Source organism: Myxine glutinosa, chromosome 1, assembly GCF_964187855.1.
Source record: "Myxine glutinosa chromosome 1, kmMyxGlut1.1, whole genome shotgun sequence".
In the NCBI taxonomy this organism is placed as follows: Eukaryota; Metazoa; Chordata; class Myxini; order Myxiniformes; family Myxinidae; genus Myxine; species Myxine glutinosa.
This window is the reverse complement of record NC_136261.1, coordinates 90784479-90809555: the sequence shown is the minus strand read 5'-3', so window position 1 is coordinate 90809555 and position 25077 is coordinate 90784479. Positions and strand designations below refer to the sequence as shown.

The 25077-nt window shown below is 44.0% G+C and overlaps 1 protein-coding gene across 1 annotated transcript; it reads left to right on the top strand.

Moving 5' to 3' along the window:
• The first annotated feature begins 447 nt into the window (after nucleotides 1–447).
• LOC137419205 (uncharacterized) lies at nucleotides 448–23287 on the top strand. Its single transcript, XM_078772710.1, has 5 exons — nucleotides 448–503; nucleotides 1719–1815; nucleotides 2007–2088; nucleotides 21057–21197; nucleotides 21336–23287. Exons 4-5 carry the CDS (start codon nucleotides 21164–21166, stop codon nucleotides 23285–23287), a joined length of 1986 nt encoding a protein of 661 aa, XP_078628836.1. The 5' UTR covers nucleotides 448–503; nucleotides 1719–1815; nucleotides 2007–2088; nucleotides 21057–21163.
• Nucleotides 23288–25077: the final 1790 nt, after the last annotated feature.

Sequence of the window (25077 nt, the reverse complement as noted above, 5' to 3'; positions counted from 1 at the left end):
ACCGCTCGGGTAGTTTTGGTTGCATCATCATCCTCGGGACCGGTTCTGATTTTTAAAAAACCACAAAGTTCCGCCAAACTCACGGGTTATTACATTTACGAATGAACCTTCTTTTGTCATTGTACAATATATTATAATGTGCATTTGATAAACAATATCGATGTCTTAACAATAGCAATTATAGAATACTTGCAACGGTACCAACCCTATGGGCGGAGCTTCATTTGGGAAGCCCAAATGAAAAGTTCAAATATCAGAAATTGAAGCCTTTTTTTATTTTAAACTATTCATATAAACATCCGTTGAATCATATCACATGCAAATCATCAAAATCTAAAGAGTACATGGCGCCCATTTTGAAATTTAGATTGATTTCTGCAAAACGGAAGCGGCCGCTCCAAGTCTTTCTCAGTCGCGTTGCACACGCTGCCTGGTTACTTCGGACTTCGGAGCCGCACGTTCATAGAGGAAGAGTTCGTCAGGAGTCGATCTACTCTCTCCTGGTACGTAGAATAAACAGTATTTGTAGAATTTCAACAAAAGCCACATCACTGTTCATATCGGTAAATGTTATTTCATCGTGTTTGGTGAATTATAGTAAGATTAATGTGATTATTGTTGCATTTGTTTACATTCAATGAGTTTTTCATTATTCCACTTAACCTGCTTTTTTACCAACACCAACATCACCCCCTTCATTTTATAATAGTCGCGTCCAGTTAAACATCAGGGAAAAACGTTTTTTAAAATCGATTAACACGTGACAATGCTTTCTTTCCTCGAGATGGACCATTCCCTTTCCGCTGTGTTTACCACCACTCACAAGGTGATGTGTTTTGTGGGTAAAGTGAGACCCACCCTCGGGCTCATCTTTCAACAATGTGGACCACGACCGGTCTCGCGTTATCTCTCATCTCTCTTGATCTCGGGTTGCACTGATTGCGTGACGCCATTGAATTTGGGGGCCTGGGCATTGCGGACGGAGCAGTGTTCACTCGCACGTGGTTCATTCCCAACACGGAAGCAGTCCCTGCTTCTTCTTTGTCTTCGCCTTTATTTTTGCACTGTAATGTGGCGGCGCGTACAAATTGCTGACGTCACAAACGTCAGCAATTTCGCGTTGTATTCTTCTTACAAAGAGGAAGAGGAACGATATCCGTAAACATGCAGTCTTCAAAATATGAAGACCTTCCGGGTGATCTTGTGAACCGCGTGGTGTGGCTGTTACTGTGACCAAGGTTCACGTTATCGGATCGAATCGAATCTGATCTGTAGAGGTTTGTTGGGAGATTCTCATTTTATTGTTAATACTGAGAAAGATCTGTAAAACGTTTATTTAAAGATAAAATAATTTTCTGTTCGTTGATGATGGGAATGAACATAAGTTAAACGAGTTTTTATTAAATGTATGCTGAGGTATTTGATTGTTCATATAATGAGGTGTTTTTCACTCGTTTTGTTTTATTCACTGCATTGTTTTATATGACGTCATCACGAAACTTCATACAACGATGGTTAAACCTCATTCTTCCTTTTAACTACAAACCTGGCAGAAAGTTTTTATAATTAACTTGTATATCCAATGTCACCTTCAAATGAGGAGGTGTTGTAAAGGTTGTAGATGGATAGATGAGGGATCTATGTCGCGTTGGTATCGAAAAAAATGTCGGTCCCATCTACTGCATCCAAAACTAAAGTTGGACTATTTCTCTAACAAGTCGTTTAGGTCAGAGATTCTCAACCGGTTGGCCACGACCATCGGTGGGTCGGAAGGTGCAACCACGTGGTCCGCAGATATCATACCCACCTGAGAAGGTAGGTGATTAGTTTACCTCATGAGTGTTCGCAAAATTTACCTAAAAAAAGTTCTATTTATGTTATTGTATTAATTTGTGATTGGAATGATGCTGTTTAAAATGAAAATATGGAGAGATTGAGTTTAAAGGTGAATTGGGGAATGACATGAGGGTTTCCATCCGTAACATTCGCGGATTCGGTATTTGCAGTTTCGCCATTGGCTGTATTTGGTTGATCGGAGGTGTTTCCGGTATGAAGAACGTCTCGGGTATCTCGTGTTCACACGAAAAGGTAAACTGCTGTATTTTACTTTTGCTGTATTTTATTTTGACAAACATGGACCGTTAACTGAAAAGAAAAACTGATGATGGTGGCGAACTTCAGGAGTTGTTAAAGAAGGTGAAACACATCATCAGAAAATATGACCTCGAATATATTAAGTTTGGATTTGCAGTAGCAGCGGATTCAGTTGGAGTGGGAAATCAAGCTCCTGTTACCTTTCACCACCACATACCTGTGTGAGTCAGGGATTTCACTTGTGACTGGCACAAAATCAAAGACCAGGAAAATACTGAAAGCAACTTTGAATGGTACTCTGCGAGTCAGCCTCTCAACTCTGATTGATCTGAATGGTTGTCAGAAGCAAACCCAAGTATCCCACTGACTCCAGCAGCACTTTGTATTTGAGGCTTAAATGTCTTAAATAAGGAACTAAATAAAGATCTTATTATTATTATTGTTGTTATTATTATTATTGTATTTTATTTAATCCATTGCTGCGGACAGCTACATTTAACTAAGTTTCAGAGATGACAGGATTATGCGTGTTGAACCTGAAAAGTTTAACTTCTAGGAAAGTGGAGATTCTTTGGTGCACATTTTGAGACTATGGCAGTGAGAGGAAAATAAAACATAGAGGAAATACCCCTAGCGCTTCACAGTTAAATTGCCTTCTATGTGAAGAAGTGTAGAACCACCTTTAGAACCACCTTTAGAACCACCTTTGGAGGCCTTTTTTCCCCCCGCAGAGCGGGGGTTGGCCTTTTTCTGGCACTGTGGTCCCCTTTTTGAAGCAATGTTTTGTGGCCAGATGCCCTTCCTGCCGCCAACCCTGTTAATCGCCTCTTGCGACACACAGGGAATTACCAGTGAACTGGTACTCAATTTGCCGACCTCGGAAGGATGACAGGCTGCGTCAACCTCCCTGGCGTTAATTCAGCGATCGACCGGGATTCAAACCCAGAATCCAAGGATCCCATGCCGGCACCCTAACCGCTAAGGCCTAAGTCAACACCAGGCTTTCTGTGAAGAATCGTCAGTGAAGAAAATCTTTCTTCACCCATGATTGAGCACAAAGAGTTTCTAATCCGTCTCATTGCAGAAAAGCTTTGTTCGGAAATGGCTTCCTTTGTGAAAAATTACAAATTTCAAAAGTTGTTAGTCTGATTTGAAAAAGGATGCAGCCAATCACGTCACTCTATACAAATACTGCGATATCTGCCGTGGCTGGGGGAATAAATTCACGCACTTTGGTTCGGTTTCGCTTTGTTACTCACGTTTAAATATGGGATGTTTTTATCTTAAATGTGAACTATTGAAACAAATTAAGGGTGGGGCATTGCCCCCCCCCCTCACCCCTCCAGCCCTGCACCCCTCAAACTCCACCGGTGCATGGAATTAGGGTGGCCGATGCAACTTATGTCCTTATTATGGGCTCATCAGGATAATGTACTGGCAAATCATTTATTTGTGACCATGCTTCACAGCTCAAAGGCGAGTGAGGCTGTCTCTTTCATATACTGTCAGTCTAAATGTGGTGATCAAGCTGGATAAGTTTACCATTTAGCTTGAGACATGATCAAATTGGATAAGACTAGGGCGTGCCCGTACTATATATATATCTAAAATTATATCCCCCCCCTCTATTTACATGAAATGGTTTGGTCCATTCGCAAAGCCAAAGCGAACGGCTTGCGAGTACGGTGACAATCCCCCCCCCCCCCCCCTCTATTTACATGAAATGGTTTGGTCCAAAGCGAACGGCTTGCGAGTACGGTGACAATCCCCCCCCCCCCCCTCTATTTACATGAAATGGTTTGGTCCAAAGCGAACGGCTTGCGAGTACGGTGACAATCCCCCCCCTCTATTTACATGAAATGGTTTGGTCCAAAGCGAACGGCTTGCGGAGTTTGGTAAAGAAATCGCCATAGCGTGCACAAACGCGCAGGAAAGCGAAAGAATCGCAAATTAGTTTTAATTAGATTTAAAACATAGTTTAACGCCAACATAGCGGCAACATAGTTTGCCAACGTGAAATAAATGAATACGCTCTCAAATGTGCCGTCCGAGGCAGAGTCTGTTCGCCACGTTCGGCACACGTGATAACTCGCTGCTCTCTGATTGGTTGAATCGTTTTTTGGACATAGCTCGGTAACTACTTGTCCGATTAATATGAAACCTTGAAAAGGCACATCCTCGGGTCCCCAGCAATATACCTGGCAAGTTTCAAGTATATCGGACCCGTGGTTGTTGAGAAACAGCGGTCACAGACACACAGACATACAGACATACAGAGATTACTGGAATTATAGATAGATAATAACTCACAAAACATTCCAAACTGAGGAAAGAAAATAACATGTATAACTTTTCTGTGATTAACATAAGCATTGTATCTCTGGCCGGTCATCGGTGAAGTGGAGAGCTTCTTGGAATGGCTCAAGTCCCAAGGCCTGAGAGCAGAAACAGCACAAGCAGTGATCGATAAGCTTGGAATTGAGAATCGGAAGGTTATTCGAGCTTGTACTGAGTCGGATGCTTTGCGGACCAAGCTCCTCTCTCTCTCCAAAGAGAAATTACAATTTGCAATGTATGCTGACTTCTGTAAATTTATGAATTCTTTTTCGAAGCCGCAAGATGTCCAGATTGCAGGTTCTTCTCTTTTGGGAAGTATTTTCGTCAACTTGGAGAATGTTATTCGGGAACTTTCCAGTTTCTGTGAAAAGATTTTCGGATCCCAAAATGTGCACCGGGACAACGTTTCTGGTTTCTGTGGAATCGGGCTCTGTGGTTTCCGCAGTCTCCATTTTCAGGATGATGGATTAACACCCAAGTCTGGTACGTGACGTATTTTTTAAATACAACATCGCATGTCAAGAAGTCACCTTTATGTTCTTTGATTTTTTTTTTATTTTTTTTACCTCTGCAACCGAAGGTGGATGGAGGTTATGTTTTCACCCCGGTCTGTTTGTCTGTGAGCAGAATATCTCAAAACATTATGGATGGATTCTGACGAAACTTGGTGGACAGGTTGCGTGTGTGACGAGGACGTATCGGTTAGATTTTGGGGAATATCCGGATGCGGATCCTATAATTAGCCCTTGCGCCGCACAGCAGGAGATGGGGTTTTGCAATTGTGTGTTTGTGTCGTTGGTTTTTCTCTCCATATCTTCCCCCCCACCATTCCCCCAAGGAGACTATTGGGGATAAGAAATGCCCCGTTGTTATTATCTGAAGGTTTACACAAAAGAGTTGTGATCATATTAATTTGGCTCGTCGTGTACGCGATTCGCGATCTTTCTTAATTTGTTAAATTTTACATACAGGCACTAATATTTACTTATCAAATTGCCGTGTGGCCACTTACTTTTTCCACATGTGAAATTTGCATTTATGTTTATTTAAATTATACAATGGACTACAAAATGTAAATGTTTCATGATATTTGTTATATTTATCTATCAACCTGTACTCAACCTGTCACCTTTATCTATCAACATTGTTGAAATGAAGATCAAATAGCTGTGTGTTGAAATATGTTGAAAAAGTCAAAACTTTACATGGGGTGTACTTACTGTTTCACGTGACTGTATGTACCGTTCACACAACTTTTTGAAAAAATTTAGATGGCACCGTTGTAGCAGGATTCTCTCACTCCCCTAAAATCTCACTCTGGAGTGATTCTGTCCTCGGATAAAATCACTCTTGAGTGAACTAATCCTCGGACTGGCACACTCTAGAGTGTAATTATCCTAGGACAGAATCACTCCCCCTGTCAGGATCAACACACTCCCTCCAGGATCAAACCACTCCCCTTTAGGATAAAGTCAATCCCCCAGAAAGAATGGAAAGATATATTTAGTTACTTTGAAAATATAACTCACATGATGTGAGATATCGCTGCAATGATCAACAGAGCTTTTACTATGTATTTTAGTGTGTACCGTGTGAGCATGTGCATCATATTGTCAGATCTTAATATTCAACTGTTGAATACATGTACTATATTTGAGCCCATCATTATTTCAACACAACAAAAGAAGACATGAGTTAATTTATGATCATCATAGTTTTCAAATGATTCAATATTTACATTGTAGAATGCATGGGAAGGGTATTTAGGAGCATGAATATATTGTTAACGATTTTAGAATATCCTCTTTTGGTGAATTTAATTTAATTAAAAGGTTATTTGAAAACATTGTGTAAGAGATTTATTTAATTAAGCAAGAAATATTAATTTAGCGGTGAGTAAAAAGTTTTGCTTTATAGTAGTTTTAAACATTGTTTAAACTATAGCTAGACGTACTTCAACTGAGATTGAATGTTTTTAAAATCACATGAGTACAAAGATTTTTGTAAAGACGTCCATCAATAGTCAGTAAACTAGGACCGACCTTGCTTTTACTTGTTTCTTGTAGTCTTGCGCTTGCAGAACAACTCTGAGTTGATGACTGTAAAGTTTGCCGCTGTCTGTCGAAAGTTTGACATCTTTCCACGATCACCAATGCACATTGCAGGGTATTCATGAGTCGACAGGAACGTGCATATCGCGTCGAAAACCATAATTGAAGATCGAGTGAAATTAATATTAGCCGCTTCATACTTTTATAGAATTACTAATTACTTTTTTATAATTACTTATAATTACTTAATTACTCATACTTACTAATTCTTTTATAGAATTACTAATTACGAATTACTAATTACTAAAATAAATATTAGCCCCCCCCCCCCCGCCACCCCCTTGACAAGACCTCGACTGAGATACTAACTGATAGAACAACACTCCAGGAAAGCGCGTACTCATGTTGTCTGAAAGAACACCAACTTCGCCAATGATCATGGTTTGTAAGATATACAGACTTGGCATTTAATATGGATTATGTTTTTTTTCTTGACTTGGGTTTATTTTCTTAACTCAGTATATCAATCTAGTGAGTTTCTTTTACACTTTGGTGATATATTTGTTAAAAGAACCATGTCACTGATTGTCTGTCGCAGCAAGAAGTCAACAACAGGATTATATCACAGGTGGCGTGGCAAAATGTACGGACAGGTGCATTTGATGATTGGCTTCACAGTCGGGTATACAAGGGTTGTTGCGTTCTGTATTAGTGGAAAACAACTGCTGCACGTCTCCAAAGGTTATCGCCGCTTCCTCTGGAGATGGTCCGTCAACTTGCCTTTGCCTCTTGGAAGGCTAATCCAACTGAAGGAAATCTCAGTTCCTTCCACCAAGCTCGGAACAAGTGTGTGTCTACCCTCAGGAGTGCCAGGAAGCACTATCTCTCCTCACTCAAGAATGAACTCTCAAACCTGTCTCCTTCCTCCAAATCCTGGTGGCGTCTGGTCAAATCCGTTTCTGGTGTTTGTTCCCCCTCCATCCCCTCCCTTACCTCAAATGGCCACACAGTTGACATCGCACGTGACAAAGCCGAATGCCTCAACTCTGTGTTTGCCTCAAAATCCTTAGTCCCAAACCCATCTCTCTCTGTTCCCACCTTTCCCAGTCGAACCAAACTGCTCCTGGACTCTGTGACCTTCTCTCCTGACAAGGTGGAGGAGTTTTTGTCAAACCTCGACTCTGATTCTGCAACTGGACCAGATGGCATCAGCCCACGGGTCCTAAAATCCTGCTCTGCTGCTCTATCTCACCCTCTCTCTGTTCTTTTCACCCTATCTTTTGCTCAAGGTCATCTGCCAGCATCCTGGAAATCAGCAAACATTACCGCTTTACACAAAAAAGGTGCAAAAACAGATCCTTGCAACTACAGACCAATCAGCCTGCTCCCAATTATCAGCAAAGTCATGGCATCCATCATTGCTTCGGATATGAAATCTTTCCTCTTCTCCAATGGCTTGATCTCTGATCATCAATTTGGTTTCAGACCAGGTCACTCTACTCTGGACATGCTGCTTCTGCTGTCTCAACAATGGATGGAGGTCCTCAATGCCAAACAGGAAATCAGAGCTGTCTCCCTTGACATATCACGTGCATTCGATACGGTCTGGCACCCAGCTCTGCTCACCAAACTCTCCTCCTATGGTATCCATGGAAATCTCCATGCATGGCTTGCGGACTTCCTCTCTGGTCGTAGTCAACGTGTGGCCCTGAATGGATTTCTCTCATCTCCCCTTCCCGTTCAGGCTGGAGTTCCCCAAGGCAGTGTGCTGGGCCCTGTGCTTTTTCTGGTCTTTATCAATGATCTCTCCGACTCTCTGGAAAATCCTCTGTATCTCTTTGCTGATGACTCCACTCTCTGCCGCTCCATTCCTCTTCCCTCAGATCGGCAGTCTGCAGCCTCCTCACTCTCTGAAGACCTGGACAAAATCACAGACTGGTCAAACATGTGGAACATGTCTTTCAATCCTGACAAATCTCACACTCTTACTATGTCTCTCCGAAAAGATCGACTGGACAACCCTCCCATCTACTTTCTCAACAATCCTCTCCAAGAAGTTCTGTCGCTCAAGCTTTTGGGTCTCACCATCTGCCATGATCTTTCTTGGGAAAACCACATTTCCAAGCTGGCCTCCAAAGCCAGTCGCCGACTGGGCATCCTCCGTCGTGCGAAGTCCTTCCTAGGCACACCTGAGCTCCTCACCACATACAAGGCTTTCATCCGCAGCTCAATGGAATACTGTTCTCCCCTATTGGCTGGTGCTCCTGCCTCACACCTGGCTCGGCTTCACGCTGTTGAATCCAAAGCTTTCAGAATCATTGGAATCTCCCGCGATGAAGCTATCTCTGAGGGCCTTTCACTCACTCACCGCAGGCAGGTAGGTGGTCTTTCTGTCTTCTACCGACTCCTCTCCGGCCTTGCTCCCCCAGCTCTCTCTGTGCTCTGTCCCCCAAATATTCCTACAGGTCGCACAAGATCTGCCAGCCACCCTCTGATGGTTAAACTGCCGAAATCTCGGCTCTCTGCTCACCTTCACTCTTTCATTCCTCTTTTGTCCCGCCTCTGGAACAAACTCCCACACTCACTTCAATCACAGTCCTCCCTCCAGGTCTTCAAAACAGCTGTTCACCACCATCTCTTATCTTCCCCCATCCAAAACCTTGATCTTTTCTACCCCCACTAATTCACCCCAGATCCACCTTGTTTGAAATTCCAACTTCTTTCCTGGAAGTCTTGGCAGTGTCCATATGTTTTATACCTCTCCCACCCCCCCCCCCCCTTCCCATGCCTCCCCCCCAAAGCCCTCTCCCTCCCACAGTTCTCTCGATGTCTCCATGTCTCTCGGTCCCTGCTCTCAAATGTTGTGTTTGTGTCCTTCCCCCTCTCTCCCCATCTTGTCTACCGCTCCCGATGTTATTTGTTTTGTGTGTCTGTTTGTCTATCTGTGTGATTAATGTTCGCTCTTTCAGGAGCCTCGATGTTGTATACAAAAAAAAAAAAAAAAAAAAAAAACTCGACAATGCTGTTTGTCATGGAGTGGTGGCTTTACGAAATTACGGCATGAAAGAGCATGCTATTGCTTGGCAGTATGGCATCACTCAAGGTCAGGTGTCAAAGATCATGAAACGAAATGCTCAGAGGGGTGTCCCTACTCCAATACCGAGGCCAGGACGTTCCCGCAGAACCACAAGGAGGGATGATCGCCAGCTGCACCGGTTAGTCTGCAATGGCCGTACCAAGTCAGCTAATCGGCTTGGGGCTGAGTGGCAGCAACTGGCAAATGTGCCTGTATCCAGAAGGCTATTCAACCAACGACTGGTTCAAGCAGGCTATCGTGCCAGGCATCCCCTGAGAAAGCCACGCCTGATCAGACAACACCACCAGCGCCGATTGCAGTGGGCCAGAGAGCACCGTCAAATGGCAGCCAGGACACTGGAATCACGTGATCTTCAGTGACGAGTCGAGATTTCTGGCCTATCGTCAAGATGGCCGCGTCCGAGTGCGCAGACAAGTGCATGAAGCCTACAACAAAGATTGTATAGTGCCAAGAGTCCAAGCTGGAGGTTGTGGGGTGACCGTTTGGGCTGCTTTTCATGCAGGCGGCAAAACTGACCTGGTTGTTCTGAATGGAAACCTGAACCAGTTCAAGTACAGGGCCATTCTGGAAGAAACATTGCTTCCATTTGCTCGTGCAGCCTTTCGAGGAAACTTTGGCTTCCAAGATGACAATGCACGGCCTCATCGTGCTCGCATGATCCAACACTTTCTTGCTGACCGTGGTGTAGAGCATATGGAGTGGCCTGCCATGTCCCCGGATATGAATCCGATAGAGAACTTGTGGGCAGAAATAACGCGTCAAATCGACCACTTGGACCAGCAGCCGACCTCTGTGCGTGAATTGCAGCAGGCCATTGTCACTGCATGGCAAGCGATTCCTGTCCAAACCTTGGCAAATCTCGTGAACAGCATGCCTCAACGTGTACGTGCTCTCCTGAATGCTCGTGGGGGTTACACAAAGTACTGAACTGTAATTTTACTGTCTGTAATCCCAGTCGTAATTTAACTTTTGTTTTTGTTAAAAAAAATTTTGGCTAATGTGCAAAATAAAGAGATACTTCTGGAAAACGTACAGAAGTTTAACACAGTACTGTCCATGAATTGAGTTCGATATCAGTTTACATCACTTTCAAGGATCAATTTATTTGTTTCGAAATGTCAAATGTGGTTTTTGTTTCTTTTAAAGGTCTCATTAACAAAATCTAGAATAATTTCAACATAATTCCAATGAACTTTTGGTTCTAAGACATCTTGAAAAGTAAGTTCACCCCCAGGAAAAAATATTCCATATTAAATGCCAAGTCTGTAGTGTAGTTTGTAAGACAAAAGATATAGGAAGCGTTATCATTGACAATTAGTATAAAGTGATCGGCAAACTGTCTTGTCAAAACATCCTAATTAACATGCAGCAAAAGTGGACCAGTCTACCTTGGATCATACTCAATCCAATTAAGGATTAAATCTCAGTGCATTAATGATGGTGTTGTAGCGGTTACCGCTGGGTGCACACAATCGCCTTGCACCTACCAAGGACGCGGCCAGGGAGCAATCACCATGCCGGGCTCGTCCAGGCCGCCCGGACAGGCCCAGATGCGCCTCTCCCGGGCATGCCCGGACTCGCTGTTTCCGGGCTCGCCCGAGCCTCCCGGGCACGCCCGGTCTCGTCTTTCCCGGGCTCGCCCAGGACGCCCGGGCATGCCCGCTCTCGCCTTTCCAGGGCTCGCCCAGCATGCCCGGGCAGGTCCAGACTCGCCTTTCCAGGACTCGCCCTTGACGCCCGGGGCATGCCCGGTCTCGCTTTTCCCGGGCAAACACTCCGGCATAATGTGTATATATATTGCTGCCCGATAAACGGGCTTTTCAGAGTACCCGAGTTTGATAACGTGCAATAAAGCAACTCGGACGAATTTCCGTCTTTGGTCACGTCAATCCTTCCGACTCGCGTTGGAGCATAGCTCCTTCAGTGTATGCATTGAAGATGAATATCATGTATTCATGATCTGTCCATTGTATAGTCAAAGTACAGTCAAGTCCAGTCAACTCAAAGTTTATTCATTAAACCACTCACATTGATACATGGAAATAACTTAAATTCATCAATATAAATGGCTGCACAAGAAGGGTTGTAACCTCATTTAAAATGCATTCATTCGATTCAATAACAGTACAATGAGTATGATTTATTTTGTGCACTCATGGGAACACTATATATGCTCTTGACAATATACTTAGTTCGATTCTTGGATTCTTATCGAAATGATTGAAACAATATTTATTTCCACAAATGTACAGTGCAAACATGTCAATGAAATACAAATGAATGGAATGAGCACTAAAACATTGGGACGTTTCAGTACGGAAATGCAATAAATATTGTAGGTGTTGAGTTAAGACATAGTCATTTAACATAGCTTAAATCTATTAGATTAAACTTTATTTTGTGAAATATGTGAATATTATTATACTATCTCTACATATAAAGGAGGAGTGTCTGTGTGTGTGTCTGTCTGGATGTCCGCTTATAACTCAAGAACTACACATCGGAGAAAAGTTTTAGACACAGATTCGGAATCAGCATAAAATCCCGGTGGTTTTAGGCTACGTTTTATTTTAATATAAATGGTTTTAAAAAACCGCGCCAGCTGCAATTCCATGGTGTCGTTTGTGGCGGCGCTGGACGTTCGGGGTGTATTGCAATGGTTTGTCGGGTTTGGCTGTGGGTCCAGAATAGCTCCCATTTCCTTATGTTCTTCCACTTTTATTTTGATTCTTCTGTTACAACGCCTTCCTTATCTACCTTATATCCCCCCGACGAGGCCTCTACATAATTTAATGCGGCCGAATTTCGTGCATTTTGAGTGAAAGAAGTGAGACGAAGTTGTCGGAGGAAGAAGAGGCGCGGTCACTGTGGAGGCCTGATCGTGAGTGGAAATGGCGGGAATTGCGTTTGTATCGCAAAGTAAAGGATCTGCATTCATTTCTGAACTTGCATTGGTGGATTGTTATACATCTGCATTATTTTTCATAAAAAAACTTTATGTTGAACTTGAAAGCTCCAAGCACGGACTATATATATATATAGCCCTCATTGAGGTAAAAATAAAAGTAAAAAGCCTGCTTTCGCTTGCCAAGCTCGCCGTTCCCCCCTCCCTTCCCCCTCCCCTCCCCCATCCCCTCCCCCCTCTCCCCTCCCCTCCCCCCTCCCCCCTCTCCCCCTCCCCTCCCTCCCCTCCCCCTCCCCTCCCCCCTCACCTCTCCCTCCCCCCTCCCCCCTCACCGCCCCCTCCCCCCTCACCTCCCCCCTCCCCCCTCCCCCCCTCACCTCCCCCTCCCCCTCCTCTCCCCTCTCCTCCCCCTCCCCTCCCCCTTCCCCTCCTCATTCCTCCTCCCCTTCCCCCCCTCCCCCTGCCCCTCCCCTCCCCCTCCCCCTCACCCCCCTCCCCCTCACCTCCCCCCTCCCCTCCCCCTCCACTCCCCCCTCCCCTTCCCCCTCCCCCTCACCTCCCCCCCTCTCCTCCTCCCCCTCCCTCCTCTTCTCCCCTCTCCTCCTCCCCCTCCCTCCTCTTCTCCCTCTCCTCCTCCCCCTCCCTCCTCTCCTCCCCTCTCCTCCCCCCTCCCTCCTCTTCTCCCCTCTCCTCCTCCCCCTCCCTCCTCTTTTCCCCTCTCCTCCTCCCCCTCCCTCCTCTTTTCCCCTCTCCTCCTCCCCCTCCGTCCTCTTCTCCCCTCTCCTCCTCCCCCTCCCTCCTCTTCTCCCCTCTCCTCCTCCCCCTCCGTCCTCTTCTCCCCTCTCCTCCTCCCCCTCCGTCCTCTTCTCCCCTCTCCTCCTCCCCCTCCCTCCTCTTCTCCCCTCTCCTCCTCCCCCTCCGTCCTCTTCTCCCCTCTCCTCCTCCCCCTCCGTCCTCTTCTCCCCTCTCCTCCTCCCCCTCCCTCCAATTCTCCCCTCTCCTCCTCCCCCTCCCTCCTCTTCTCCCCTCTCCTCCTCCCCCTCCCTCCTCTTCTCCCCTCTCCTCCTCCCCCTCCTTCCTCTTCTCCCCTCCCCCCCTCTTCTCCCCTCCTCCCCTCTTCTCCCCTCCCCACCCTCTCCTCCCCTCCCCCCCCGTTCCCCTCCCCCCCCCGTTCCCCTCCCCTCCCCTTCCTCCTCGCCTTCCTCCTCCCCTCCCTTCCCCGCCCGGCAATGCCAGGTACTTCCGATGGCCAGCTGTACGTGGGCTGCTCGAGGGTTGGAAAACCAAGCAATCTTTATGTCTTGGCACCAAGTAAGAAAACCAGAAATGTTGTATACCAAGAGGTTTTGAGAAATTGAAAATTGACAAAACGTCATGTAGGAAATGTACTGTGATATTGCTCTAAAATATACATGTTCCTTTCATCATATATTTGTATTATTCTTATTCAACCCGGGCGAAGCCGGGTACCTCAGCTAGTACATTTATATAGCGCCAATATCCAGTTCTCGGAACTGCTCAGAAGCGCTTGTTTCCTGGTTATCAGTACATGAACACACCTTTGCCAATATACAAAATTTGAGTAACATTTTAAAACCCGAACGGTATTTAATATTTCTTAAAAGTGCAGTAAAGTTATAGAACGTAACTTAAAATGACATATTATATGTTGAAATTAAAATATCCTTTAAGTATAAAACATCGTAAATTTATCGTAATGATTACTGCGAATGCTCTAATATCAAAATATATAGTTATTTGAATGTTAAATTTATACTTTTCTTTGTTTGATTTACCCAGTTTAATACAGGGATGCGAAAAACATTGTATTTTTATTTTTAGGAGAGACGTTTACAAAGGACATCATTCTGCCCTGTTTATCAATTCATTTATCATTTTATGTTCATCTATCTATAATTCCAGTAATCTCTGTGTGTGTGTGTGTCTGTATGCGACCGCTGTTTCTCGACAACTACCGGTCCGATATACTTGAAACTTGCCAGGTATATTGCTGGGGACCCGAGGATGTGCCTTTTCAAGGTTTCATATTAATCGGAGAAGTAGTTACCGAGCTATGGCGATTTCTTTACCAAACTCCGCAAGCCGTTCGCTTTGGACCAAACCATTGCATGTAAATAGAGGGGGGGGATTGTCACCGTACTCGCAAGCCGTTCGCTTTGGACCAAACCATTTCATGTAAATAGAGGGGGGGGGGGGGGGGATTGTCACCGTACTCGCAAGCCGTTCGCTTTGGACCAAACCATTTCATGTAAATAGAGGGGGGGGATTGTCACCGTACTCGCAAGCCGTCCGCTTTGGCTTTGCGAATGGACCAAACCATTTCATGTAAATAGAGGGGGGGGGGATATAATTTTGTACGGGCATGCCCTAGTCTATCTATAATTCCAGTAATCTCTGTGTGTGTGTGTGTCTGTATGCGACCGCTGTTTCTCGACAACTACCGGTCCGATATACTTGAAACTTGCCAGGTATATTGCTGGGGACCCGAGGATGTGCCTTTTCAAGGTTTTAAATTAATCGGACAAGTAGTTACCGAGCTATGTCCAAAAAACTATTCAACCAATCAGAGAGCAGCGAGCTATCACGTGTGCCGAACGTGGCGAACAGACTCTGCCTCGGACGGCACATTTGAGAGCGTATTCATTTATTTCCCGTCGGCAAACTATGTTGGCGCTATGTTGGCGTTAAACTATGTTTTAAAACTAATTAAAACTAATTTGCGATTCTTTCACTTTGCGATGCGATTTGCGATTGCGTTAAACTCGCTCGGGCGTTAAACTATGTTTTAAAACTAATTAAAACTAATTTGCGATTCTTTCGCTTTCCTGCGCGTTTGTGCACGATATGGCGATTTCTTTACCAAACTCCGCAAGCCGTTCGCTTTGGACCAAACCATTTCATGTAAATAGAGGGGGGGGGGGGATTGTCACCGTACTCGCAAGCCGTTCGCTTTGGACCAAACCATTTCATGTAAATAGAGGGGGGGGGGATTGTCACCGTACTCGCAAGCCGTTCGCTTTGGACCAAACCATTTCATGTAAATAGAGGGGGGGGATTGTCACCGTACTCGCAAGCCGTTCGCTTTGGCTTTGCGAATGGACCAAACCATTTCATGTAAATAGAGGGGGGGGGGGGGGGATATAATTTTAGATATATATATAGTACGGGCATGCCCTAGTATTCATTAACTTTGTCATGGTTGCATGTCATTACCATGCAATAAATATTGTTTAAATCACAAAATATATCGGGGAAGTGTTATAAACCTGGGGAGTCATTTGATCCTGCAAGGGGGAGTGTTAAAATCCTAGGGGGAGTGTTAAAATCCTAGGGGGAGTGTTAAAATCCTGGGGGGAAGTGATTTCATCCTAAGATAAAACCACTCTAGAGTGAATTTTTCCGAGGAAAATATCACTCTCAAGTGGTGTTATCCTGGGGAGTGATTCTATCCTCCTTCACCGTCTCTGATTGTGAGTTGAGCCTGGTGTTGGCTTAGCGGTTAGGGTGCCGGCTTGGGATCCTAGGATCCCGAGTTTGAATCCCAGTCGATCGCTGAATTAACGCCAGGGGGGTTGAATCGGCCTGTCATCCTTCCGAGGTCGGTAAATTGAGTACCAGCTTGCTGGGATGAATGATCCCGGTGTGTACCCAGATTTAGAATAGGTACGCCGTATCCCTGCGCATTGTAAGAGGCGACTAAGTGTTGGCGTCAGGAAGGGCATCCAGCCATAAAAAAACATTTTCTCAAACAGGGAACCATGATTGTGATGGGGCCCGCAAGGCTAACTTGCTAAAGGCTAAAGGATAACAAGGCTTTAAAAAATGGCCTTGAAACGATCATTCATTCATTCTTTCATTAATTCATCTCTGCTCTGGTTGTCAAACTGGTCTTCTTGAGCTGGTCTATTAATGTAGCTCCTCTACTTGCCATCACCCACTGTTGATGTCTTGAATAGACTTCACAATCGTAATTGGACTCCTCCTCCATGCTCCAAGGTTCAATTTCTTGAGTTTAGTTTTTGAGATGGGTAGCACCTCCATAGCCTATTGGCTTGGTGCAAATCTCTATTCGATTGTGAGTTGGTCTTTCTGCCCACTAGAGGAGGTGCAGGTTTCATTCTTTGGGGTGAGCTCAGTGCCACCGCACAGATTAGCACCACAGTCCAATAATTTGTTTTCTTTTCCTTTATTTCCAACACACATTTCGTTTGTCGCATTTCGTTTGTCGCTTGTCGCAGGCAAGCTCTTACCTTTCCCCACCCTCCTCCGGCCTATCAAAAGCAGTTTCTCACATCAGGGATCCCTGACCTGGCGGGGCAACATTGTTTGCCGATAGATTCTCTGCATAACGTTCCTCTGAGGCTGCATGCAGCACACAATCAACCGCAAGGCCTTGTTTGGGTTCGCAGATGTCCAAGCCTGTAGTATTTGTCAGCGAAGTGTTTTCCTTGCCCTTTTCAGCATTTCCTTCCCAGCCCGGTCCTCATCATTCCTCCGGGGACAGAAACAGTCTTGGAGCGGCGACTTGGAGAGTGATGGGTGGGGCGGCGGGGTGAGGATGTGGGGGCGGGGGGGGGGGGGGAGTTTGTGGACGTTGGGCTTTGTCTCTGCTCCTTGTTTATCCTCTCTCTCCATCTCAAATTACCAGCCACGTTGTCCTGGAATCTCCCATCAACGCTCAGGGATCCACACGGTTCTCCAGAGGCATGGACCTCTTTGGAGTGTGTCGACTCGGGGAGGTAGCGGGTGGAAGCCGTGATTACAAGTGAGATGGTGTGACGAGGAGATTATGTGCCAGCTTCTTTGATGTACGAGACGTGCTTGTATGTGTGCATCAGGGTGTATCCATGTCCTTCCTCAATAATGTTTTTTTGTTGTTGTTGTTTTTTTTGTACCATTTGAGCTTTGTCATCAAGCTTTCAACATAACTTTATTACAGTTACGTTGGTGAAAGACAAATTAATAATTTGGTACAAAGGTCAAATGTCAGTCAAAATCGTAAATTTTCATCCAATTGACCTGAAATTTTAAGGATTTGCATATTGGGTCACTGCATTGGTTCGCCAATGAAAAGCTGGAAGCCGATTGTTGTTTTTTATTATAGTTGTTTTTTTTGGAACAAAATGTCAAGGTCGCCTAAAGTCATCAATATTCATCCGATTGACTTGAATTTTGAAGAGGATTTTCATATCAGCGAACTGAATTCAACCACCAACTATTTTTGACGTCAAAAGGATGCGCTGCTGAATGCCATTCTACTTTATTTTATTTTATAATTATTATTTTTTGAATACAAAGTCGAGGCTCGTGGAAGCGCTATCAAACAAAACATAATAAAGGGAGCGGGGGAGAGAGAGGGAAGCACACAAGCACAACAACTGAAGAGAACAGGGACATCGGTTGATCTGTGGAAGGGAGAGGGCTGGGGGGGGGGGGGGGGAGGAGGAGGGGGAGTGGGGATAAAACGGTTGAAAAACAAACTGACATGACTTGGACTTTCAAGAAAGAAGTCAGAAATTGAAAAAAGGTGGATTTGGGGTGTATTAACAAGGGTAGATAAGATCAAGGATTTGGATGGGGAGAGACCAGAGATGGTGGTGGACAGATGCTTTAAAGACCTGGAGGGTGGAGAGGGTTTGAAGAGAGTGTGGGAGTTTGTTCCAGAGTTGGGAGAAAAGAGTAATGAAAGAGTGAAGGTGAGGAGAGCGAGTCTTGATTCTGGCAGTTTCACCAGAAGAGGGATGCTTGCAGATCTTGTGCGTCCTGAAGGTATATTTGGGGGACAGAGCACATACAGAGCAGGGGGAGCTAGGACGGAGAGGAGTCAGTCGAAGACAGGAAGACCTCCAACATGGCTGCAGCGAGGGAGTGAAAGGCCCTCAGAATCAGCTTCAATGTGGGAGATACCAATAATTCCAAAAGCTTTGGTTTCTACAGATTGAAGCTGAGCTATGTGTGAGGCAGGAGCACCAGCCCAGAGGGGAGAGCAGTACTCCATCAAGCTGTGGATGAAAGCTTTGGATGTGGTGAGAAGCTCAGTCGTGCCGAGAAAAAAACTTCGCATGACAGAGGATGCCCAGTCGGCGACTGCCTTTGGAGGCCAGCTTGGAAATGTGTTTTTTTTGAATTGAGGTTCATGTAAGAGCGAACACATTCAACATGAAAACATGCACAGACACATAAAACATACAATGAAGGGAGCGGGAGAGAAGAGAGGGAGACAAAGGGAAGCGCACAAGCACAACCACAGAAGAGAACATGGACGCTGGTAGATCTGTGGAAGGGAGAGCGCTGGGGCAGGAGGGAGGAAGTGTACACGGTATGAAGCAAATGAACACGATTAGGAATTTTTGGAAAGAAGTTAGGGATTGAAAGAGGTGGATTTGGGGTATTTTAACGTTGGTAGAAAAGAACAAGGTTTTGAGTGGGGGAATATAAGAGATGGTGGTGAACAGCTGTTTTAAAGACCTGGAGGGAAGAATGGGATTGAAGAGAGTGTGGGAGTTTGCTGACTTTGGCAGTTTCACCAACAGAGGGTTGCTGGCAGATCTTGTGCATCCTGCATGAATATTAAGGGGACAAAGCACAGACAGAGCAGGGGGAGCAAGGCTGGAGAGGAGTCAGTAGAAGACAGAAAGACCACCAACCGGCCTGTGGTGAGCGAGCGATAGGCCCTCAGAATCAGCTTCATCGTGGGAGATACCAATGATTCTGAATGCTTTGGTGTCAACCGCGTGAAGCCGAGCTCGGTGTGACGCACGAGCACCAGACCAGAGGAGAGAGCAGTATTCCATTGAGCTGCAGATGAAAGCTTTGTATGTGGTGAGGAGCTCAGACGTGCCCGGAAAGGGCTTCGCACAACTAAGGATGTCCAGATGGCGACTGGCTTTGGAGGCCAGCTTTCAAATGTCATCTTTCCTTTTCCCAGGAAAGATCATGGCAGACAGTGAGACCCAAAAGGTTGAGTTACAGAACTTCTTTGAGAGGATTGTTGAGAAAGTGGCTGGGATGGTTGTCCAGATGGTCCTTTCGGAGAGACATCGTGAGTGTGAGAATTTTCAGGATTGAAAGACGTGTTCCACTTCTTTGACCAGTGTGATTTCATCCAGGTCTGCAGGGAGTGCAGAGGCTACTGCCTGCCGATCTGAGGGTTGAGATGTGGAGCGGCAGAGAGTGGAGTCATCAGCAACGTGATGGAGAGGATTTTCCAGAGAGTCGGAGAGATCATTAATGAATACCAAAAAAGCACAGGGCCTTGAGGAACTCCAGCCTGGACAGGAAGGGGAGATGAGAATTCCATTCAGGGCCACATGTTGACTGCGACCGAAGAGGAAGTCCGCAAGCCATGCGTGGGAGTTTCCTTGGATAACATAGGAGGAGCGTTTGGTGAGCAGGGTGGGGTGGCAGACCGTATCGAAGGCACGAGATATGTTAAAGGAGATGACTGATTTCCTGTTTAGCATTGAGGACCTCCATCGATTGTTGAGAAAGCAGAAGCAGAATGTCCAGTGAAGAGTGGCCTGGTCTGAATACAAAATGATGATCAGAGATCAAGCCACTGGAGAAGAGGAAAGATTTAATATCAGAAACGATGATGGATTCCATGACCTTGCTGATGATTGGAAGTAGGCTGATTGGTCAGTCGTTGCAGGAATATGTTTTTGCACCTTTTTGTGGAAAGCGGTAATGTTGTCTGATTTCCAAGCAGATGGCAGATGACATGGAGCAAAAGAGAGGGTGAAGAGAACAGAGAGAGGGTGTGATCGCTCAGCAGAGCAGGATTTTGGGGCCCGTGGGATAATGCCCTCTGGTTCAGTTGTGGAATCAGAGTCGAGGTTTGAAAGAAACTTCTCCACATTGTCGGGAGGGAAGGACACAGAATCCAGGAGCAGCTGGGTACAACTGGTTGAGGTGGTTATAGAGAGAGGTTGGTTTGGGACACAATATATTTCGGCAAACATAGAGTTGAGGCTTTCATCTTTTTCATGTGCAGTGGCAGGTGTGCAGCCGTTTGAGGCAATAGAGGGGATGGAAGGGGAACAAACACCACAAATACATTTGGCCTGAAGCCACCAGGACTTGGATGAGGGAGACAGGATTGAGAGTTCAGTCTTGAGAGTAGAGATATATTATTTCCTGGATCTCCCGAGGATAAACACACACTTGGTCCGAGCTTTGTTAAAGGAAATTTTGAGAATTTGTTAACGCCAGTAAATTCCAGAATTTTTTTGGATGAATTTTACAATCTTTATTTCATTTAAATTGAATTAAATACTTAAACACTGTTGAGCACAAATTGCCTTCTTGTTACTTCCACTAACCTCCAGTTTAGCAGTACCTGGACTTGTTGAAAAGGATGGTGAATAATGGTGATGTAGAAGACTGCTTCAATGGTTCTTAACATCCAGAATTTTTCTTTTTATCAATGTTTAACTTCATTATTATATTTAAATTCCATTCAGGGATTCGATGATGTAACATGTTCTATGAACTCTCAAGATGGTTCTCAATCTCATTTCCCCTCAAAAGACTGACGTTGATTTGTACACAGGTGATGTCTATCCTGTAAATGTGGAAGGCAAACAACACAACAAGGATTCATCTGTCACAGAAGATTCAAAATGTGCTTCTGCAAAGGAAGGTTCAGATGATATTCACATGACAAACGGAAGTGCTGCCTGTTTTGCAACTGGTGAGTGGAAACGTAATAAATTAACATCCAATCTTTTGTGTTGAGAAAATATATAATTTTCGGAAATGTGTTAAATGTTTTGCATTTTGATTTTGTCAAAAAAAAAAAATCTCTTATGAGTGTTCTTTGTTTCTGTAGAACAATTCAAAACGAATATGGGACAAAGAAGGTCCAGTCTCTGCTCGACGGTGAAGAAGAATCCATTTTTGAAGAAACAATCATGGGATCAAGACTTGCTTTCCATAAAATACAAGGGCATGTCTGGGCCTCGCAGCACCAATATTAATATGAAATTAAACAAAAACAAAAAGGTTCAAGAAAGGCGAATACGTTATCAGTGTAATGTGTGCAGAATGGATTTTGCTTCGAGTGAAATCAAAATACACATGAGGATCCACACTGGAAAACACCCCCACAAGTGCTCTGTCTGTGATAAAGGTTTCTTGACAAAAAGCAATTCGAAATTACATATGAAGATCCATACAGGAGAGTGTCCACACAAATGGTCGATATGTGATAAAGGTTTCTCTCGAAAAGCTGCTTTGAAATTACATATGAGGATCCATACAGGAGATCGTCCTTACAAATGCTCGTCATGTGAGAAAGATTTCTCTCATAAAGGCAATTTTAAATTGCACATGAGGGTCCACACAGGAGAGCGACCATACAAATGCTCGATATGTGATAAAGGTTTCTCTCGTGGTGGCAATTTGAAATTGCATATGAGGATCCACACAGGAGAGCATCCTCACAAATGCTCGATATGTGACAAAGGTTTCTCTCAAAACAGCGATATGAAATTGCATATGAGGATCCACACAGGAGAGCAACCTTACAAGTGCTCGATATGTGAGAAAAATTTATCTCATAAAGGCAATTTGAAATTGCACATGAGGGTCCATACAGGAGAGCGACCTTACAAATGCTCGATATGTGATAAAGGTTTCTCTCATGGTGGCAATTTGAAAATACATATGAGGAGCCATACAGGAGAGCATCCTCACAAATGTTTGATTTGTGATAAAAGTTTCTCTCATAGCAGCGATTTGAAATCACATATGAGGATCCATACAGGAGAGCGTCCTTACAAATGCTTGATATGTGATAAAGGTTTCTCTCGTGGTGGCAATTTGAAAATACATATGAGGAGCCATACAGGAGAGCATCCTCACAAATGTTTGATTTGTGATAAAAGTTTCTCTCATAGCAGCGATTTGAAATCACATATGAGGATCCATACAGGAGAGCATCCTCACAAATGTTTGATATGTGATAAAGGTTTCTCTCAAAACAGTACATTGAAATTGCATATGAGGATCCACACAGGAGAGCGTCCTTACAAATGCTCGATATGCGATAAAGGTTTCTCTCAAAACAGTAAATTGAAATTACATATGAGGATCCACACAGGAGAGCGTCCTTACAAATGCTCGATATGTGATAAAGGTTTCTCTCGTGGTGGCAATTTGAAAATACATATGAGGATCCATACAGTAGAGCATCCTCACAAATGTTTGATATGTGATAAAGGTTTCTCTCAAAACAGTACATTGAAATTGCATATGAGGATCCACACAGGAGAGCGTCCTTACAAATGCTCGATATGCGATAAAGGTTTCTCTCAAAACAGTAAATTGAAATTACATATGAGGATCCACACAGGAGAGCGTCCACACAAATGCTCGATATGTGACAAAGGTTTCTCTCAAAACAGCGATTTGAAATTGCATATGAGGATCCACACAGGAGAGCGTCCTCACAAATGCTCGATATGTGACAAAGGTTTCTCGCAAAACAGTAAATTGAAATTACATATGAGGATCCACACAGGAGAGCGTCCTTACAAATGCTCGATATGTGATAAAGGTTTCTCTCAAAACAGTAAATTGAAATTACATATGAGGATCCACACAGGAGAGCGTCCTCACAAATGCTCGATATGTGACAAAGGTTTCTCGCAAAACAGCGATTTGAAATCACATTTGAGGATCCATACAGGACAGCGACCTTACATATGCTCGATATGTGATAAAGGTTTCTCTCATAGCGGCAGTTTGAAAAGGCATATGAGGACCCACACAGGACAGTAGTGTAATAATGTTGCTTCTGGGACACCTCCGTTTAACATGGGAAATCCCTATCTAATGTCATTTACCCCCTTGTCTTTTTCAAAAATCATAAACACCTCTATTTCTCCCACCCTCATCTTTATGAACCTTTTGTCTGTAGTACCTATCCTTAATGTTGTTCATTAGACCACTCAAACACTACAAATATTTGTTTTCTCTTATAGACCTATCATCCTTCTTCTACATATCATCTGGCAGATTAATCTTTGACCCACTCAAACATTGACCCATTCACTTCCATATTAATTCTTTCCCTCCCTCATTGCCCCTAAACACCTATATTTCTCTCACCCTGTTCTTTACGAACCTTCTAACCTTTTGACATGTTATCCTTATTCATTAGACCACTTAAACACCTGTGATCCTTCTGACCTCATGGACCTTTTAACCTTTTACTCTTAATATCATCTGGTGAATATAACCCACTCAAACAACGACCCTACAAATATTTGTTTATGCGTGGGAAATAATTTAATTCTCCTACAACTCTCTTCACCATCTAATATATTAACAAAAAATATGTTTGAGTTTGGTTCTTTATTAAGATATTTTAACTGAGCTAAGATAAAATGGTAAACCTCCCTCAATGTTCTTGTTTGAGCGCCTCCAGTGCCACATACCATTTTTTGGTAAGCTCCGCCCACTTTTTGGTAAACCACGCCCATTTTTTACTAAGCCCCGCCCACTTTTTGTTAAGCCACGCCCACTTTTGCTAAGCTCCTCCCACTTTTGCTAAGTCCCACCCACTTTATAAACTCTTCAGCATTGTATCATTTCCAGGTAATACATTACATCATTTTCAGGGAATTTCCATCACATCATTTCCAGTTAAGACACACCCAGGGAATTTCCACAGGAAGACACACCCAGTCCTTTAAAAGGCACCGACCACACAGGCTTTTTCAAACACGCTTTCTGCTTCACTTGAGAATGGACTACTATGCCGAAATGGAATGGGATAACTTTGCTATTCCATGGAGTCCTACTACCTGTGTAGAACTCAACCTTCAGATTGATGAACTGGACTCGAACCTCTTATCAATGGAGGTAAGTTTGTTTATTTATTTATTTATTTATTTAATTTTTTTTTTTTTTTTTTTTTTTTTTTTTTTTAAGATGAGACTCGTGTAAGAGTTAACAAAGTTTATTTTAATATTCATAGAGCTTGATTTATACAAATAAAAAATATTGTATTAAATTAATACATTGTTATTTTCTTTCACAGGAAATTGTATCTGAGATACGAAATGAAAATTCTGCTTTTAACACAACTTGGGATGAAGTTATTTTTTTGTTTGAAGACATTTTGAACAACCAAGACCCCCAGAACGAGTTCTACCTTGATGACCCAGCCAAAGAGTTATACCTTGGAGATCCACAAAATCCTGAAAAAGAGTTTTACCATGATGATACTTGTTGTGAGTTATCAAAACAAAACCCACTGAACAAGTTCTACCTTGATGAGCCAGAATACAAGTCATACATTGGAGACCCACAAATTTCTGAAAATTGGGAAAGGAGAGTTCTCCCTGATGGTCCGCAGTTATACTATGTGAGACACATCATAGAAACCCTAAAAAATTGGGCAAGGAGAGTTCTCCCTGATGGTCCGCAGTTATACTATGTGAGACACATCATAGAAACCCTAAAAAATTGGGCAAGGAGAGTTCTCCCTGATGGTCCGCAGTTATACTATGTGAGACACATCATAGAAACCCTAAAAAATTGGGCAAGGAGAGTTCTCCCTGATG